The sequence below is a fragment of the Ruditapes philippinarum genome, unplaced genomic scaffold (assembly GCF_026571515.1).
Source record: "Ruditapes philippinarum isolate M1 unplaced genomic scaffold, ASM2657151v2 ctg8935_1_1_1_1, whole genome shotgun sequence".
Classification (NCBI taxonomy): domain Eukaryota; kingdom Metazoa; phylum Mollusca; class Bivalvia; order Venerida; family Veneridae; genus Ruditapes; species Ruditapes philippinarum.
This window is the reverse complement of record NW_026865288.1, coordinates 48,449-68,167: the sequence shown is the minus strand read 5'-3', so window position 1 is coordinate 68,167 and position 19,719 is coordinate 48,449. Positions and strand designations below refer to the sequence as shown.

At 32.9% G+C, this 19,719-nt stretch overlaps 2 protein-coding genes across 4 annotated transcripts in view; both read left to right on the top strand.

Annotated features, from left to right (window-relative positions):
* LOC132728549 (uncharacterized) overlaps nt 1-12,284 on the top strand; it is a 25,454-nt gene extending 13,170 nt beyond the window's left edge. The window contains exons 9-13 of one of the 3 annotated variants that reach the window (XM_060714197.1): nt 6,322-6,374; nt 6,844-6,904; nt 7,735-7,806; nt 10,709-10,727; nt 12,149-12,206. In XM_060714197.1, coding sequence (XP_060570180.1) covers nt 6,322-6,374; nt 6,844-6,904; nt 7,735-7,806; nt 10,709-10,711 — 189 coding nt within the window. In that variant the 3' untranslated portion in view covers nt 10,712-10,727; nt 12,149-12,206. Of the gene's footprint in view, nt 1-6,321; nt 6,375-6,843; nt 6,905-7,734; nt 7,807-10,708; nt 10,728-12,148 lie in introns of all 3 variants that reach the window. The other 2 variants (XM_060714195.1, XM_060714194.1) reach the window with 2 other exon arrangements.
* On the top strand, nt 12,265-19,704 carry LOC132728550 (uncharacterized). The gene is made up of 9 exons (XM_060714198.1): nt 12,265-12,285; nt 13,261-13,421; nt 14,320-14,365; nt 14,831-14,896; nt 15,539-15,598; nt 16,453-16,535; nt 17,798-17,864; nt 18,459-18,483; nt 19,498-19,704. The coding sequence occupies exons 1-9, from the start codon at nt 12,265-12,267 to the stop codon at nt 19,530-19,532; spliced, it is 564 nt and encodes a 187-aa protein (XP_060570181.1). The 3' UTR covers nt 19,533-19,704.
* The last annotated feature ends 15 nt before the right edge of the window (nt 19,705-19,719 follow it).

The following is a 19,719-nucleotide window of genomic DNA, read 5'->3' as shown; positions in this document are numbered from 1 at the left end:
GACCTTGATAATTTTGACCTTGAAAGAGTAAATATAATTTCAGAAAATTCTGATAGTAAAGAACCTATTCCAGAGCATTTGAATGAAATATATGAAGGGTGTAAATCAAACTTAACACAGTCCCAACTGTTAGAGGTCAAAAAGTTACTTATTAAACATCAAAATGTATTTTCCAAGTCAAAAACTGACCTAGGTCAGACAGATATAACACAACATAAAGTAAATACAGGACTGGCACCCCCTATCAAGCAACAGCCTAGACGATTACCTATAAGTATGAGAGAGGGAGTAGAAACTGAAATACAGAGAATGATAGATGCCGATTTAATAGAACCGAGTGCTGGACCTTGGAGTAGTCCTATTGTCCCAGTAAGAAAGCGTTCAGGTGAAATTAGGCTTTGTGTAGATTACAGAAAAATCAATGCTGTGACCTTGAAAGATTCATACCCCCTACCCCGTGCCAGAGACTGTCTAGATTCACTTCAGGGCGCCACATGGTTTTCAACATTAGACTGTACTTCAGGTTATTACCAAGTACAGATGCACCCTGATGATAAGGACAAAACATCCTTTGTTTGCCATAAAGGCCAGTATGCATTTAAAGTTATGCCTATGGGCATGTGCAATAGTGCCAGTACTTATCAACGTTTAATGGAATTGGTTATGGCTGGTTTACAATATAACATATGCCTGATTTATTTAGATGACCTGATTGTGTATGCCCAAACTTTTGATGACCACCTGTATAGACTAGATTTAATTTTACAGAAACTTAGTAATGCCAAATTGAAGGTTTCACCGCAAAAATGTTTTCTTTTCAAGAGAAAGGTTAATTTCTTAGGTCATACAGTTTCGGAAGATGGTGTGCAGACAGAAACAAGCAAAATTGAGGCAATAACTAAATGGCCAATTCCTACTACTGTTAAAGAACTTCGTAGTTTTCTGGGAACTGCTAGCTATTACAGGTCCTTTATCAAATCATTTGCACAGATTGCTAAGCCACTTCATAAGTTAACTGAGAAAGAAGCTGTTTTTATCTGGACGGACGAATGCCAAAGATCCTTTATGCAACTTAAACAAGCCTTAACCACAGCACCTATATTAGGGTATCCAAATGCAACAGATCTTTATATAATAGATTGCGATGCCAGCTCTTTTGCGCTTGGAGCTGTGTGCTCACAAGTACAAAACAATACAGAAAGAGTTATAGGTTATTATAGCAGAACCTTAAATAAACAAGAGATTAAATACTGTGTTACTAGGAAAGAACTGCTTGCAGTTATAGAAGGAATTAGAGCATTTCATCACTATGTTTATGGAGTACATTTTAAAATTAGGACAGACCATGCCGCAGTATCTTGGCTAATGAATATGAAATTGACATGTGGGCAATTAGCAAGATGGTTAGAGACCCTAGGCTCTTACGATTTTGAAATAACACATCGTAGTGGCACAAAACACGGAAATTGTGATGGTTTATCAAGGAGGCCATGTGAAAATTGTAACTATTGTGAAAAGAGAGAGATGTCTTCAAATGAAGAAGAGATAAAAGAGTCCTGTAGAATGGTACATCCCGAAATCCCTGAGAATAAGGAAGCTTTGGAAACAATTGCTTCAATGAATAGAGAAGAGTGTAATCCAAGGGCCCAGGAGAACACTAAGAGAGAACAGCAATCGGCTGGACCTTCTGTTGACAGTGAAAGCAGGGATCAATGGATAAAATCAATTGAAACTGAAGAAATACATAAAGAGTTGTTAAAAGATGAAAATCTTAAATTCCTTTTATCTTGGAAGAGAGAAAATAAAAGACCTCCTTGGACTGAAATTTCCAATAAAAATTCTGTTCTTAAAAGATACTGGTCCCAGTGGGATAGAATTAGATTACATAATAACATATTGTATAGAAAATGGTACAATATTGATGACACTTATCATTGGCAGTTGATAGTTCCCGAAAATATGAGAAATACTGTTATGACTTTAATACATGACAATAGAACGGCAGGTCATTTAGGTATCACTAAAACTAAATATAAACTGCAAAAGTTATTTTATTGGGTAAACAGCCAAGACGACATTGAAGACTGGTGTAATAGTTGTAAAATATGCCAAGCAAGGAAATTACCATTTACAAGAGCCAAAGCCAAAATGAAGCAGTACCAAGTTGGGTGTCCTATGGAACGAGTAGGCCTTGACCTTTTTGGACCTTTACCATTGTCGAATTTGGGCAACAAATTTATATTAGGTGTTATTGACCATTTCACTAAATGGGTAGAGTTATATCCATTGCCGAACCAAGAAGCTAAAACGTGTGCTGATATTTTTATTACTGAATTTGTTAGTAGATTTGGGATCCCAAGACAGATTATAACTGATCAAGGGAGGCAATTTGAGTCAAATGTATTCCAAGAGTTATGTACTATTTTAGATATTGATAAGACAAGGTGTTCCCCATATCATCCCCAAACTAATGGACTTTGTGAGAGAATTTTTAAAACTCTAGCAGACATGTTAGCAAAAGTAGTTGATTGTAACCAAAAAGATTGGGATATTCATTTGCCATTTTTACTTTTAGCGTACAGATCCTCTGTACAAGAATCCACAGGATACACTCCCAGTAAAATGATGTTAGGTCAAGAACCAATTTTACCCGCAGATCTATTGTTTGGTGCAGATAAACCCGAAACCGAGGCAGCGTCGCCAAGTAATTTCATACAACAAAAGCGTGTTATTATGAATAAAATACATGAAATCGCGCGTCATAATATGTCACTTGCGTCTGACCGTCAGAAAAAGCAATATGACCACCGTGCAAATTCAATTTCTTACCAGATCGGTGATAAAGTATGGCTGACTAAAGAAGTGAAGACTAAAGGTAGAACCCCCAAACTAGAGAATAGGTGGGTGGGACCATTTGAAATAATTGATGTGCTGTCAGACCTCAATTACAAGATTAAGTGTAAAAACAAGATTCAAATAGTTCATCATAATCGCCTGAAACCAGTCGTTAATAAAATGTAAAAAGCAAATAGCTTCTAAATAGTAACAATATGTTCATAATTTGTATTTTGCAGTATGCCGAAGTTTCCGAAAATACCAAAGTTACCATATCTGACAAGGAAGTATGTGTGTCGAGAATGTTGTGTTGGCTACGACACAGACATACAATGGGATAGACATATCCAAGACCGGCACGAGAGAAAAGTCGCCTGTAAATATGGTTGTGGTGAGGAATATCCGGTGCGCCGTTCAAGAAACCTAAGAAGGCATGAAGAAACATGTTGTAAGAGACGGAAGGTTACGAATACTGAGAGCGTCGAATATGAAAATATCAACACTCCGCCAGACTATGGCATAAACATTGAAGTAGATCCAGATGTTCTTAATAGCCATCAGGTTGAATTGCCAAGTTACCATACTTCTTCAGACAGCTTAATGCCGTTTGGAAATCCCCAAAAACCGGAGGGAGCTAAGGAGATACCAAAGGTACAACCTGTCAGTTCATCTGTTGAATCTTCCACTTCTGAACCGCTAACGTCAATTTCAGATTTAAACAATACTGATTGGTCATCAACTAATCCATTGCTCACGACACCTAGCCTTGATTATCTGTTAGATGACAATTTATTTGCTACACCATGGTCATCCGAATTCACCCCATTAATACCTGTCGAGTCAAATTCAAGTGTATCTGTATCTGCGCCAGTTATTTCTACCCCAGAGCCGGAGCCAGCCCCAGCAGAATCATCACCAGCATTGTCAACCCCAGAATTAGTTTTAAATTGTTTATCCGCATCAAGTTCACCGAATACCACTGTTACACCTGCCATCCAGTCTACTCAAACAACCATGCCAATATTACCAGTTTTGCCAAAGTTCAAACAAGCCGAATCTAGAGATTATCGTCTGATTAAAGTTAAGAACATTCCGCTGGAGGTTGACAAAACGCATACAGTATCCAACTACGAATACACGATGCATGATCCTCGTACATACCTCCGAGGAGCACCTTCAGCATATCTTAACACTGTTAATTCAAGTCTGATAAAAGAACAACGCATCCGAGCTTTGCAACTTGGTGTGGATGCAGCCGACATCAGCTATGCTTGCAAAGGTACCACGGTTATAAAAAGGGAGAAAGTTGTATTTCACAATGGAGACGTGTATTGTTTGGAGACGTCGATCGTTCCAAATCCATCAGAAAATTCGGCAAGAGCAAGAGAAACTCAAACGACATCATTCAACTGCAAGCACTGTGGACATCATCCATATTTGTGAGAAAGCTACAATAAAATAAGGAAAGAAATAATTATCGTGTTGTGACTGTGTATTAATAAATAATAAATAAAATTCATCATTAAAACAGAACTTTTGGACTGTGAAAACTAATATAAAATTTACATTTAAAAATTTCAGTGTGATAAAAATTTATATTATAATTATAAGTAGTGAATACCTGGAAATATAATTCATCTGGTGTTATAACTTCGTATTCATTTGGAACTGTATACTCTACAACAGAAGGAAAGGTAAATATTAATTTATGAACATTATGTGCACTTGGACAGGAAAAGTTATGGACATTTATAATATAAAAAAAAAATTGTTTGCTACATGTATGTACATATTTAAGTCAATTGATTATGAATTCTGGAAATATCAGTAAGTCGATTAATCTTTTAGTCTTAATTTATGTATATTAAAAAAAAAAAAAATATTGTAACTTTATGAAGGTGGTTGTTAAAATTATTGATTACAAATTCTATTTGGAAGATAATAGTGTAAGTTGTGTAATCTCTAATTAAAGTGTAGTTTTTTTTGTGTGTAATAGAGGTAATAAATTTTTGTATTGAAGAATTAACTTACAATTTGAATGAATAAGTAATCAGATAATTTGCTTGATTAAATCAATTAATTATTTGTGTCAATTTTTTTTTTTTACGAAACATTTCAACATTTATAATTCCAAATGTTTGATTATTTGAGCTAATTATTATTTTTATTTTTTTTTTTTTAGTAAAGTTGTGTATTTTTATAAAAAATAAAAATAAATAAATAAAATAAATATAATGTAAATACAAATGTAATGTACCAGTTCGGGACGAACTGATTTTTTTAAGGGGGGGAGTAATGTGACGTCATCGTCACGGCATGTAATCATTTACAATGACAATTGTAAAAATAGTGAAGAGGACTTTTAATTACTTTTATTTAAATAAATGATAAAGATTGCAATAATTAACTATATTTATTTTGTAATATTGACATGTTCAAATACTTATAAACATCTTATATATATGTTATATTAACATAATATTATCATGTCAATTCAACCTGAAACATTGCAAAACTCGTAATCATTATCACATGTGTTTAATTAATGTACATGTCCGCATCGGAACATGTGACTTTTTATGTTGTTATTTTCTATCGTATATATCGTTGTATTTCAGCGTCAGACCTTGAGATTTTTGATACATACTGTTTAAGTTCATCCTTTGTCACACTCCTCCATCGTTCCTTACAGCTGACATTTTGTATTATTGTTTATTTTTAAGTTATTTTCCAGATTTCTCCGCTCAGCTGTTTTCGTGTAGTCATCTTCTTTGCAAGTGCGCATGCTCCGTGTCGGGTCATAACTCATTATGCGGATCATAAATTTTCTGCGGACCCCTTTTTCACCGGGTCAGTGTTACCTACGGCGCATGCCCAGCATCGGGTCAAAGGGACCCTCTGCGCATGCCCCGGGTCAAATCAACGCTAAACTTCAGTTGCGATCCAGGTTTCCTAGAGAGCAGCCACGCTCTGATTACTCTCAGAATTTAAATAATTATTTTTGATAATTTCTTCAGGTTTCTTCAGAAGTTTAGGTACTAAGAACTTTCTGGCATCATTATTGCTGATTAAGTAAATTTTTCCATAATAAATTTTTGTAGGAAATTAAATTTAAGAGCTTTTATTAAATTTTCACACTTTGCCATTTTCGTCGAGGTCTGACAGCTTAGGAAGTTAAGATACTGTTAAATAGTTAAATATTTGTTAAGTTTTCTCGAATTCTATTAATTGTTATTCGCTCCTTAAATAAATTTACTTGTTGAGAATCAAATAACTTTTGTTATTTTCTGGTCGGCTCGGTCGATCGTGACGTGCGCTCACCCGCTACCAGGGGAGAGTCTTTAGTCTACCCGCTACCAGGGAGATATCAACGCCTGACTACGCCAAGAAATAATTAAATTAGTCCAGTATAGTCGGCCCCTTATATGAATATTTAGACTTAATCTTTGCCCCACCCGCGCGCACGTCGCAATATCAACATTTCAGGTGTATAAGCAATATGAGTTAGTGCCTTCAGAGGATCTTGGATTAGATATAAGGTATGTGTTCCTAATACTTAGTCTTTTAACATATCCTTAACCCAAGGAGACCTTATAGACATGTCTCATCATACTTTTTCTGATGCAGAAATCAAGTTTTAAAGACTGCTCACTTGTCAATACTGTGAAATACTTGATATAAAATCAAAGATGTTAGTGTTAATTCTAACAGGCTCCACACTATTCCCCTGTCAAATAAATACGACAATCAGGTGCATTATTACACGATATATGCACAGCAAAAAAAAAAACTCAATGCTTATACATCATATAAATTCAAATACTAGTATGATGTCAGTAAACCATATGATGTCAAGAAAATTACTTTAACACTCAATGAAGTTCAGCATATTTTTATCAATTCTCCTTTATATAATCATGTTAGAATGGAAATAGATATTTATTTTTCTTGCATTATAGTAAAATTATGTACTGTTTATTGTTCAAATGCTTTGAAATTGTGTTTCAGAACTGTGAAAGGATATCCAATTGTAACACAGGTAGACCCAAACAGCGTGGCTGGTGAAGATGTAAGATTAAATTTATTACTGATATTTATTGAAATAAAAATGTAAAACTATGTTACATTGTGATACCTTTGTTAAACCTTTTGTTTAATAACAACGTCTACTGATATAAAGTCATTAAATTAGAATCTTGTTTCTTACATTACTATTTATATGTGGTTAGAAATAGGTTTACTCTTGGCAAAGGATGACAAAGAAAGCATAGGTAGTTCTTCTTTAGTATCCTTTGTGCCTGGAATATGCCAAGAGGGGCACCTTTTGTTTTCCCCCCAAAATGAAAGCTTCAAATTCTTAACTGTTAAAATGCTGAATTTTTATTAAACAGAATTGTCCTGCTCTGAATTAGGAACCGAGTTTCATGGATTTGATATCAAAATAATGTATACAAATTTTGTAACAAACTGTGTAGAGCTGCGTTTTAATTCTTCAGCCTGTCAAGTTTGCTCTATTTGAGTGGCATTGCCAAATAATAGATGGAGTTAGGAGTCAAAGGGGTTATATTGTCTTAAATACATTACTGTGGCATTTAAAAAATTAAAACTAGATATACCTAGAAAATAAAAACATTAAATGACAGCATTACCTTTTGTCTGTGCTAGAAAATTTTCAATGAAAAATTGCTTATTATCAATATGTAATATATTTGGTAAGTAGTTGAGTATAAATTATATGAGAGTTTATCATGATGATAGAATATTTTAGTTTTAACTGTTCGAATATTTAATATGATTATGAATAACAATAAATTGAATTAAATATGTAATTGGTTAAATATTTACCATTAGTGAGCTAGAATAAACCTGTTTAAGTTAAATTTATATAAATTCTGACAGGATAAAGTGTGTGTTGGAGATGTGTTGGATGAGATGTGTGGACAAAGTCTGAGGGGTGTTGGTAAAAGTGGGGTAAGAGTGTTTTTTTATCCATTATTAAAACTTCTATATATTTTTGTTTATAGAGAAAAATAAAATGGTTAACAAAGACCATGAGGTTTCAGGTGATTGTTTTTTTCATAGAAATTGGAAAAAATGAGCATCTTCTTTCTATACTTTGTAGAAGGCAAAGAAAGTTGATCTTAATAGTGTACATTTACAAAAATCTCACACGTTTTTATATGCCCGAAAGGGCATATTATGTTATACCCCCTGGCGTCTGTCTGTCTGTCCGTCCGTCCGTTAGCAATTTGGATTCCGGAGCATAACTTAAGTTCCATTTGGCCCACAATGTTCAAACTTCATAGGATGATTGCCCATATTGGGTAGAAGACCCCTATTGATTTTGGGGTCAAAAGGTCAAAGGTCAAGGTCACTATGACCTTAAAACTGAAAACAGTTTCCGGAGCATAACTTAACTTCCAATTGACCCACAATGTTCAAACTTCATAGGATGACTGTCCATATTGGATAGAAGACCCCTATTGATTTTGGGGTCACAAGGTCAAAGGTCAAGGTCACTATTACCTTGATACTGGAAACAGTTTCCAGAGCATAACTTAAGTTCCATTTAGCCCACAATGTTCAAACTTCATAAGATGATTGTCCATATTGGGTAAAAGACCCCTATTGATTTTTGGGTCACAAGGTCAAAGGTCAAGGTCACTATTACCTTGATACTGAAAACAGTTTCCGGAGCATAACTTAAGTTCCAATTGACCCACAATGTTCAAACTTCATAGGATGATTGTCCATATTGGATAGAAGACCCCTATTGATTTTGGGGTCACAAGGTCAAAGGTCAAGGTCACTATTACCTTGATACTGGAAACAGTTTCCAGAGCATAACTTAAGTTCATACATGTGACATCCCGGCGGGATTTAAAAAAATCCCGATATTTCAACACTGATCCCGATTCCCGATATTACAGCTTGAATTCCCGATATTTAAAAAAAAAATCAAAATCAACATAAAAAAAATCAAACACAGCACCTGTATCTAACATGTAAACCGTGCCTCCGGGCATTGATTGTTATCTGTCCATATCCTAAATTATAGCGGATTAAATGTTGAGTCACTAATTGACAGCAAGGTGTCCGTGATGTAATAAACAGTGTTTAAACCCAAAGTTATTCTCACATGTTTAACTTATCACGTGTCGTGTGTCAATCAATTGACCTCTTTTGTGTATTACACGTTACGTCATCAAACTACCCTGTAAATTTACATGTATGAATTCGGCTCAACCTTTGATTTTCTTTGATTAGTGCCGCACTGATAAAGATAAATGGTGTACAGAATCATTTAAAGTGGATCTGTTTGAGATGTCTAATTAACCTATTTTTAGAGAGTGGGTATTTTTTTTTGTTTTGTTTAGGAATTACACAATCATCGAGGCAAAAATGTGGATTTAATTAACAGAACGATTCTTGCATTTATTTTGAGTCTTCTTCTTATGTTACGTTATCTAACTGTCAGAGTCTTATGTTCATGAATAGTTGTTGTACGTTTTCAAATAGCTTGTAGACAATTATTGAATGACTGAAAAGACAGATATAATCCCTCAAACTGAAAATAATGAAATGTGAAAATGTGACTGTTTTGAAATAGCCTGTATGACTACACTTATTTATTTATCTATTTATTTATTTTTTGGTGAAATAAATTAATATTGATCTACAAAAAAATCATAAAAAAATATAATCATTTAATGACTTTGAGGGTAATATAGATTCTTTGAACCAAATATGCCAAACACGCATTGAAATTCAAGTCGATAAAAAAAATCCAGTTTTGAGCCTTAAAATCCAGCTGAAAATCCAGATTTGGCCAATTTCATTTGTCACATGTATGTAAGTTCCATTTGGCCCACAGTGTTCAAACTTCATAGGATGATTGTCCATATTGGGTAGAAGACCCCTATTGATTTTGGGGTCAAAAGGTCAAGGGTCAAGGTCACTATATCCTTAAAACTGAAAACAGTTTCTGGAGCATAACTTAAGTTCCATTTGACCCACAATATTCAAACTTCATAGGATGATTGTCCATATTGGGCAAAAGACCCCTATTGATTTTGGGGTCACTAGGTCAAAGGTCAAGGTCACAATTACCTTAAAACCAAAAACAGTTTCCGGAGCATAACGTAAGTTCCATTTGGCCCACAATATTCAAACTTCATAGGATGATTGTCCATATTGGGTAGAAGACCCCTATTGATTTTGGGGTCACAAGGTCAAAGTCACTTTTACCTTAATACTGAAAACAGTTTCTAGAGCATAATTAAAGTTCCAATTGGCCCACAATATTCAAACTTCTTAGGATGATTGTCCATATAAGGTAGAAGACCCCTATTGATTTTGGGGTCACAAGGTCAAAGGTTAAGGTCATTATTAATAACTTAAGTATTAATCAACCTACAGCTGTAAAATTTTATAGGATGAACAGCGAATTCCATGTCTTACAAATGCTTCATCCTTACTAAAAAAAAAACACTTTCGGGCATATAATGCTCCGCCTAGCGGTGCTCTTGTTAGCCCTGCATTACAAATGCCTGCCCTCAAAAGTGGAGGAAGGTAAAAATGATATTATCATTAAGTTGTAAGAAATTTTTATATATTTTGACTATTTTCCTTGTGTTATTGGATTATAAGAGGCAATAGTCACAAACATGCGTCTAGATTCCATTTATCTCCACCAAAGCAAAGTTCAGAATTCTCAATGTTATATTTGAATTGTCTTTGCAACATTACATAGTGATTATATAGATGTGCTTTTGTACTAAAAGTAATACAGAATTTTATATGAGAAAATGTTTAAAACTTATGTATGATTAGCCATTGTATTTGTTAGAAATCATGTTCCTATTTTTAACAGTAGGTGGTGGGATGCAATGGTAACAAAATAGTCTTTTATTATCCTAGATGTACTTGTTTTCCTAATGTATGTTCATAATCAATGAAATATCGCTTTCCTCCAATCCCATTGTATCTCTTTAGTATAAGTTTGGCATGTAATAACAAAAAAAAAAAAATGTTCATGCTTGAAATACAATTTAACATAACCTGCAGCATTTTCTTTGTTTCCTGACTTGTTGAAATAGACCATAACCTTACCTGCATCATTTTCTTCATTTTCTGACTTGTTGAATAGACCATAACCTTGCCTGCATAATTTTCTTCATTTTCTGACTTGTTGAAATAGACCATAACCTTGCCTGCATCATTTTCCTTATTCCTGACTTGTTGAAATAGACCATAACCAAGTCTGCATCATTTTCTTTATTCCTGACTTGTTGAAACAGACTATAACCTTGCCTGCATCATTTTCCTTATTCCTGACTTGTTGAAATAGACCATAACCAAGTCTGCATCATTTTCTTTATTCCTGACTTGTTGAAACAGACTATAACCAATCCTGCATCATATTCTTTTTTTTCTGACTTGTAGAAGTAGACCACAACCAAGGCTGCATCTTTTTCCTCATTTCCAACAGACCATAACCTAAACTGCATCATTTTCCTCCATAACCTGACTTGTCGAAACAGTAAAATTCCAGACTAAATCATATTAATTATAACTTGATTATTATAACTTAGTCTGCATCCCCCATTACCTGATTTGCTTATTCACCACAATAACCATTGCAGTAAATGTGAACAAGTGACCTTTATTTTGTTTTACTTAATTTATATAACTGCTGTAAGGCACATTTAAACCATGCATTCTATATTAGATGTTTCTTGAAATTTTTTCCATAATTGAAATTCACTTAGCAGCATTAAGGATGTTTTTCCTTAATGGACAACAGTTGACCTCTTAAAGTACAAGCAGGATAATTTACTTTGTTTCAAATTTTCATTAGTAAATTCTTATTTTAACTGGTTATCAAAGTGGCTCTACTGAAATCCAAGAGAGTATGTTACTTGGAATTAAGTTAAAAATTGATATTAAATTTAATTTTTAGCCCTACTTGATTTAAATAGGTGTAAACACTTTTCATTTACAGGTTGTTTTAACACAATAAAAAGGATAATTTCGGAAAACTGGTTTGAGTGAATGAAATTTGAACTCAAGTTATTGGTAAAGAAAGGCCTATCAAATGTTATAAAAATCTGAAAAAATATTTTCAGTCCTATCATGTCAAAAACATTAGTGGAGTCCTTTTAAAATCAGCTTTTGTTTTGGAAACTAAATTTATTAATAAAACCTTTGAATTTGTGCTTATTTTGAATAAGATATTTCACAATATTGCTGCTATATGACTATGATAGCTCATCAATGATAATTTTACATTTACCTTTGTTTATAATTTTAGGTGTATTATATCTTTAACCAGAATGAAGGCCAGCCAGTACAGATTTGTGTTCTAAAGGTATGTTGAAAAACAAAAACAACAACAAAAAACACCCAATAACAAGAAAATGTATCAGCATGATACTGAAGTCTGAAACTGTAAGCAAATAATTATTACGCCATTCAATTATATTTTTTAGTTAAAATGATTTGAAAGTAACTATAATCTTATTCACAACCCTTGACTTGCTGAATTTCTTTAATGGACTTCACCAGCTTCACTAGTTGGAACTGTCCATTATTAATATTTTGGATATCAGAATGAAAACTTTATGTTAGTCAGCTAACACTTCAAAGCTGTGAAAGACTGTAGAGATATGAAAGATGGTCTCGTTCTAAGGTGGCAATGGTTTATTAATAAATGTTTCAGCAGAGTAAAGGTTAACATATTGGTATGCCAATTTCTTAACATTCGGTATGCCAATTTCTTAACAACGGGTATACTAATATCTTTACAACCGGTATGCCAATTTCTTAACAACGGGTATACTAATATCTTTACAACCGGTATGCCAATTTCTTAACAACGGGTATACTAATATCTTAACAACAGGTATGCCAATATATTAACAACAGGGATCTTAATATGAAAAGGTACCCCTTGCAATAAATTCAAATTTTAATTGATTAATAATTTATCAAGATGAAAAAAAGTTAGTCAGCCAACAGAACAGAGTCTGGTTAGAATCCATGTTAATGCAGGTTGGCCTGGCTCTTACTTGGTGGCAAAACCTTATCGCAGGATAAGGGTTAAAATGGTGACATTACTCTTTCTGAGGTTTTTGAGCTAGTTTATGAAGGAACCTAAATTTTACACATGTGCTTGGTTGTGTCTGACATAAATTACAGAGACATTTGAGCTATCCTTCTACTAATGGGAGTGTCATTAAATAGGTGATTTTTAAGGGACTTTTTTTCCCAAATTTAATGAAATAAAACTATACAGGCTATACTTTTCCCAAAAAAGCAAAACAAGGTTTTTTTGGTGTCAAAATTAAAATTTGGGTCAAGAATTTTACAGATTTTTATTTTTAACAGGGGGGAATGCTGATGGGGTAACGGGGCCCTTTTCAGAGTGTTGGGGGGAAATGTTGGGGAGTCTTGAGATTTGAATTGTCATCATCTACATCAGACACGGGCTCGCCACTTGCCGAATATGAAGAACGTCTTCCACCAGAAGCTATACTTCCTGAGGAAATTCTAGATGAAGTTCCTGTACATGACTCGGAAGGGAGGTAAGCCTAACAGTTTCAAAATTGCCTTTAAATTAAAGTGAATTACCAGTTTTTGTCAAATCTTATTTATTTTAGCTTAATTGTGAAATAAGTTCTTGCAACTTATGTATTAATCACTTTTGAGTCTTGGAACGAACCAGTCATGGTGTCTAATGAGGAAACATGATCGTGATTTGAGTATACTTGGACCGTAGGGCTCAAACCCATGATCCCTGGATTGAGAGGTTGACACCTAAACCACTAGGCCACCAGTTCCCTCTATTACCAGTTTTGAAATTGTTTCTTTAATTAAAGTGAATTTGGTCTATAATGGAAGGTCTGTAATACCATAAATAATAATAAATGAAATAATTATGTTGATAAGTTTAGTAAAATAATTATGTTGATAAGTTTTAGTAAAATAATTATGTTGATAGTTTTTGGAATTGTATCACAAAAGAATTATATATGGATGTTGTTGGTAAGTATGAGATACATAATTGGTTATAACATATTCATATATAGCATATAATAATAAAAATTATCATATAAATGTTTATGCTAAATCACTCAGAACTCTATTGCATTTTTTTTCCAATATATATTTTCATAATATCAGAATGATACATTTCTGTTTTTTTTTTTTGTCAATTTTTTGATGTACAAAATGGGAAAATGTCCCCTTTTGTGGGCCCAAACCCCTTGCCCAAACCAAATTTCCATTTTTAAAAAGATTTGTTTTTTTTATTTGTTAAAAAGATAAAATGTAACAATGTTAATATGAAAGCCATTTTCTTCATAATTTTTCACATATTATAAGTTAAACATGTTTAAGGATTTTCATGTTTATGAATTATTGTCTTTTGGTGTACAATTTTAATTAGATTTCCCCACGTAATATAATGTCTTCATTTTGCAGGGCTAGCTATAAAACCATATATCTTGGGAAATCCTATCTAGGCAAGGTAGGGATTTGAAAATTGTATATTTTAATTAGAAAATGTCATTTTGAAATGAATAAAACTTGTTAAGATCTTTGAAATAAACACATTAACTTTGATCACTTTCTTTTGAGTAAGTTTAAACATAATTATGATAAAAGCTTGAGAATTATTTGAACCACACCCCAAGTCAGCTGCTTGGAATTAACCAGTACTGGTGTCATATAAAGAAACATTTTTGTGACCTCAGCAGAGTTTTAACCCACTATCCTCACGTTGAGAGGCAGACACCTTGATCACTAAGCAACCACTGCCCTTCTTCTAGGTTAATAAAAGAGTTGATATGTATAGTATTTACCCTTTGTTATAGGTAAATGAATTATTTTGCTCCTATATTTAGCAGTTAAAAGTTTGTCTTAAATTTTTATCTCCCATTATTATGGATGATGGACTAAAATCTTATTTATGAATATTGTTTCTTTGTTACAGGATGGTAGAGTAAATATGATAGAACAAGGGGTAGCTGAGATGACTCAGCGGTCATCAAATAAACAGGTGAGATTTTAGTTGATATCTGCATCCATATTTACAACATTTAGTCTCCATATCTATGTTGATGATCCAATTAATGGGGGGTAACTTATGTCTGACTTTTCTTAAACATTTTTGAAGTTATCTCCTGTATAATGACGCAGTTAAAAGTTGTTGATGTTTGCTTATATTGATAGTTTATACATTTGTCTTGGAACTAAGGGAATAATTTAACTAATTCCCTGCTAAAATTCAAGGATAAAACTGCCTTAAACATGTTAAAGTGAATTTGGAAAAAACATTCATTGAATTTGAGTAAAAAAAAAAAAAGAAAAAAAGATGTACATCTTGCAAAGCTTTGCCAGACTTCTCTCATGGCTAAGGTTTGTTATATGAAAATAAAGTTGAAGAAATATTTGAGCTGCTTCACGACAAAACCAACATAATGGGTTTACGACCAGCATGGATCCAGACCAGCCTGCGCTTCTGCTCAGTCTTATCAGGATCCATGCTGTTCTCTTACAGACCCTATAACATGTAGAGAAACTGATAGCGAACAGCATGGATCCTGATCAGATTGCACGGATGTGCAGGCTGGTCTGGATCCATGCTGGTCACAAACACACTATGATGGTTTTGTCGTGACACGGCTCATTTCTGTTACAGAATGTGATACTAGAACTTGGAGAAAAGGAACTGTTTGTAATAGATGCGGTGTCTAAAAAGGTATTTATGAAACTTTCTGTATGTTGTAAATAAGGATTTGAAATATAAAAGATTAAGTACATGTATAAATGTAAATGTTTAAATACATGTCAGTTATTATTTTAATCAATTATAATTTTGCTATGAAAATAAAACACATTCAGCACTCAGCAGTGACTGTTAGCATAGGTTAAACTGTAGTTAAATAAATTTTAGAGTGGTTATTAGAAAGTGCCCTCTTATGTAAGAAAGATTCAAGTACATATTGTAGAATGTATAAGTGAATAAAAAAATTGGATCATTTTAAATAGAGGATGTTGAATGAGTGTAGATTCAATATTAAATTTATTGAATAAAATCATATTATGCGAGGGTCTGGCAAGCATAATATTGTTTTATTTAACAAGTTCAAATAATTTAGTATTGAAAGTACACAAATATAATGTTCTATTTGTCACATATTCAAAATAAAAACAGTTGACAGTTAAACAGAGATGAGCCTATAGTCTTACATTTAGCATGTCTTTACATTATTATTGTATAACACAAATGACATCAATCAAAATATATGCACGGCGGTGCAATACCATTATTACAGTCACAAAATCGGCACTGGTATATGATAAACATACTTATTTTACTAGCTTGATTATGGTGAAAACTTGAAGCTTATTTGTAGCAGTGATTTTTATAGAAGAAATTTGCATGACAGTTGTAAACAGCTATTTAAAAATGACAGTATTCATTGGTTGAACCTTAGTTATTACTAGATAAAATATTAAGTGGTAATTTCATGGTATCATACCTCATTTTGTTAGTTTTGTTAGAGTGTTATGTTATTTAAAAGTTGAGTTATGAATTATATATATTTGTAGTTGCTGGTTCAACATGTATATACAGAGATATCAGCATGTGGTAGGAGGACTGATGCTTTAAAACATTTTGCATTTATAGCAGGGTAAGATGATTAGTCCATTTTGCCAGTGATCACTTTTCACATGTATATAAAGAGCCATTTGGTTTATACAGAATTTATTTTAGTTTGATTGTGCAGGAAGTTTAAAGCTTATCTTGAATTCGTTCCTGAAACCAACCAGTACTTAGCAACGAGTTGAAAGTTTTTTGCTCAAGGAAACAACAGCTCACCCCTGATGGGATTTGAACCCACTCAGACAGTGATCCTTAGATCACTGGTCCAACACATTAACCACCTGGCCATGCTGCCACATAGACCAATTTTGTTTTGAGAAATATCTTGAAATAGATAGCAATTGTGTTCAGAAGTAAGAAATAACGTTTTCTTATTTACCATAAAATCTGGCAAATGTCTGACCCAATGTGTATTTTTCTGTGTATGTTGGAGGTGCTGCTTGACAACTAAACATGCAAATTCATCTTAGATCACTGAATAATGGTGTTTCATTAATAATAATTTGCCAATAGCCATCTGACCAGACCCTTGACTACTTGGTTTCAGATTTTTACTATTTGATTCCCTCACAACTCAAAAGTAAAAGCAAGTGCATTATATAGATTGAGCAGTACAAGAGTTCAAGTATTTGTATGCGTAATAAATATGTTAATTTTTAGCAAATAGTTTTATATTAAAAGTACATGATAAATGGGGATAAATGCCTGTGTCATTTGCATTAATTCTCATTTACATATGAATGTACAATAGAAGGACAATTTATTCTAAACAAAAAATGATGTATGTTCCTGCAGTCTCTTAACTCTCACCCTGCGGAACTTTAAAAGGGGCCCGTATTTGAACCACGCTCTAAAGGGGTGGTATTGGTTTGTTTTCACTCCGGGGCCCCCAAAACAGTAAGCCACATTTTAATTTTTTGTCAACGCTTTTTCCTGGGAATTTAAACCCCTACTATTGCCTTTACTTTTGCAAAGAAAAAATGTAATTCTTTTACATGCTGGAGGGAGAGGTAAAATGGGCAGGGGCCCTTTGAAAAGACTTCAGGATCAATCACATTGAAATTGACCATCACTGTCCGGGAATCAAACCCAGGTTGTCTGATACACAGTTTAATGCTCTACCTACTGAGCTAATTGGATGCACTATTTTCTTGGCCGAATGACTTTACATCACCAAATTGACTATAAACAGTTCCAAAAATGGAAGATAGACAAGTCCATGTAAGAAATTCAGCAGATTAAGGGCTGGTTAAGGATTGATTTATTTTAAATTTTATGATCTGATTTCAGGGAGACATATTGTAGTATGGCTAAAGAGTTTTATTGTCATGTGTTTGAGGCTACATCAGCAGAAGAAGTAAGTTTCTTATTAATTGTATAGTAATTGATCATATATTATCTAAATATGAACCTTTAAAAGCTGGAAGAAAAACAAGATGTATAATATCATTTCAACTTATTCATCACATTGGCAAGTATGTATCTTGCATGAAAAGCTGTATGAAATATTTAATTTTGTCAGTAATTTTGGTTTTAATATTGCAAGATAATTATATATAAATACAGTTCAGCAATAAATATTGCAAGATAATTATATATAAAAAAAGTTGAGCAATACATTTTATACAAAATATGAAATCTGGTCCTATATAAAGCTGTGTAATTAAAACATAAAAAATGATTTAATGCATATAAATGTATAGAAATGTGTTTAAAATACTTTACATTTTAGAGACACAAAGTTATTTCTATACTGTATTTAAATGTAAAGCTGATTCAGTGTGTAATTTAGACATTTTCTTCTTTACTGTTGCACTTTCCAAACTATTGTAAACTATTCAGATAAACACTTGACATTTCAGTTTTTCTAAAGTTGTTTAAATTGAAATTCAACAGGACTATAAAATTATTTGATAATGTTTTGAAGTGTATTTTGGTATTCTTTTTTCAGGCAAAAGTTATTCTTTGCACAATTGGTATGTAATTCTTTTTCACTTTTTGGATATTTGACTATTCAAGATTATTCTCTGTCAGTATTTGATAATTAAATTTTTAATCAGAAGGACATCTATGTCTTCAATCACCAGTAATGCTCAAAGCTTATTGATATCACATTTTGTACACCTGTTTTGTGACTTATCAATATTGGTGTCATGCAAGAAATCCTGATAGCCTTGAGGCAAACATTTGATTCAGTTGGCTTCTGCAGTTGTTCTTTTGTAACCCTCAATTTAAATGTTGTACAATGTCCAATTCATCTACATATTAGAATGCATAAAATACAAAATATTTCGTGTTTTAAATTAAAAACATCAATTCTATTTGGTTATGATGAAAGATTGAAGTTTTTTCCATAACTTATGAGTTTGCTTCCTAAAACAAAGTTGTGGATGCATAAATGAGTGGATGCATGAATAAGTGGGTTCATAAAAATGCCTTTTAAACCAAACAAAACAAATATGATTGTTTCAACAAACTAGGACATGTAACAGTCAAATTGTTCCCCTTGTGGCTGAAGGGTTGCCTTTAAAGCATCATGTGATTGTAAGAGGTGACTAAAGGGGTTCGAATTACTGGTGTGTATTTATCTCTAAGCTACAGCAGATGAGGTGGTTTTGGCGCCATATGACCTAAATTGTGTTGATCTGCCGTAAAACCAAACCAAACAAACAAACAGTCAAAATGTTATATGTTATAAAAATGTCTCCAAGTCTTATATAACAGGAAGCACATTTATTACATTTATTTCAAGTTTAAGAAGTTTTTTTTTATCACATTATGAAATTAATGTAGTTTCTTTTGTAATCTATATTTTATAGGAGAAAAAAAAGATTGTCAAAGAACAAATGTTTTTAGCAAAGCAAATCTTCAGGAAGTGATAATGATAAAATTGCGTGTATAAACATAATAAGACACTAAGTGGTTTTGTACAGGAAACTTTGAGTCTTTTGTTTTTGTCTACAATGTGATCAATTTCTTTTGTTTTACAGCTCAGGGGTTTGACAGGACTCATCTAATGACATGAAAGGAACAGACAGAAGATGCAAATTGACCATTTATACAAACTAATATAGTGTTCTTAGAAAATCTGAATAATGTTTTAACTTTTAACCATTGCAATACGTGTATTATTTGCATGCTTTTATCTATTTATTTATTTATTTGCCTAAAATCTGTATTAAAATTGTTAAGACTAAGAGTGTTTTGTATTT

Excerpts from the sequence above, each read along its gene's own strand:
- LOC132728550 (XM_060714198.1), top strand. The coding sequence starts at position 12,265 with ATGATACTGAAGTCTGAAACT. Across the intron at positions 14,897-15,538 it reads AGCGGTCATCAAATAAACAG|AATGTGATACTAGAACTTGG; the intron begins GTGAGATTTTAG and ends TTTCTGTTACAG. Across the intron at positions 16,536-17,797 it reads CATTTTGCATTTATAGCAGG|GGAGACATATTGTAGTATGG; the intron begins GTAAGATGATTA and ends ATCTGATTTCAG.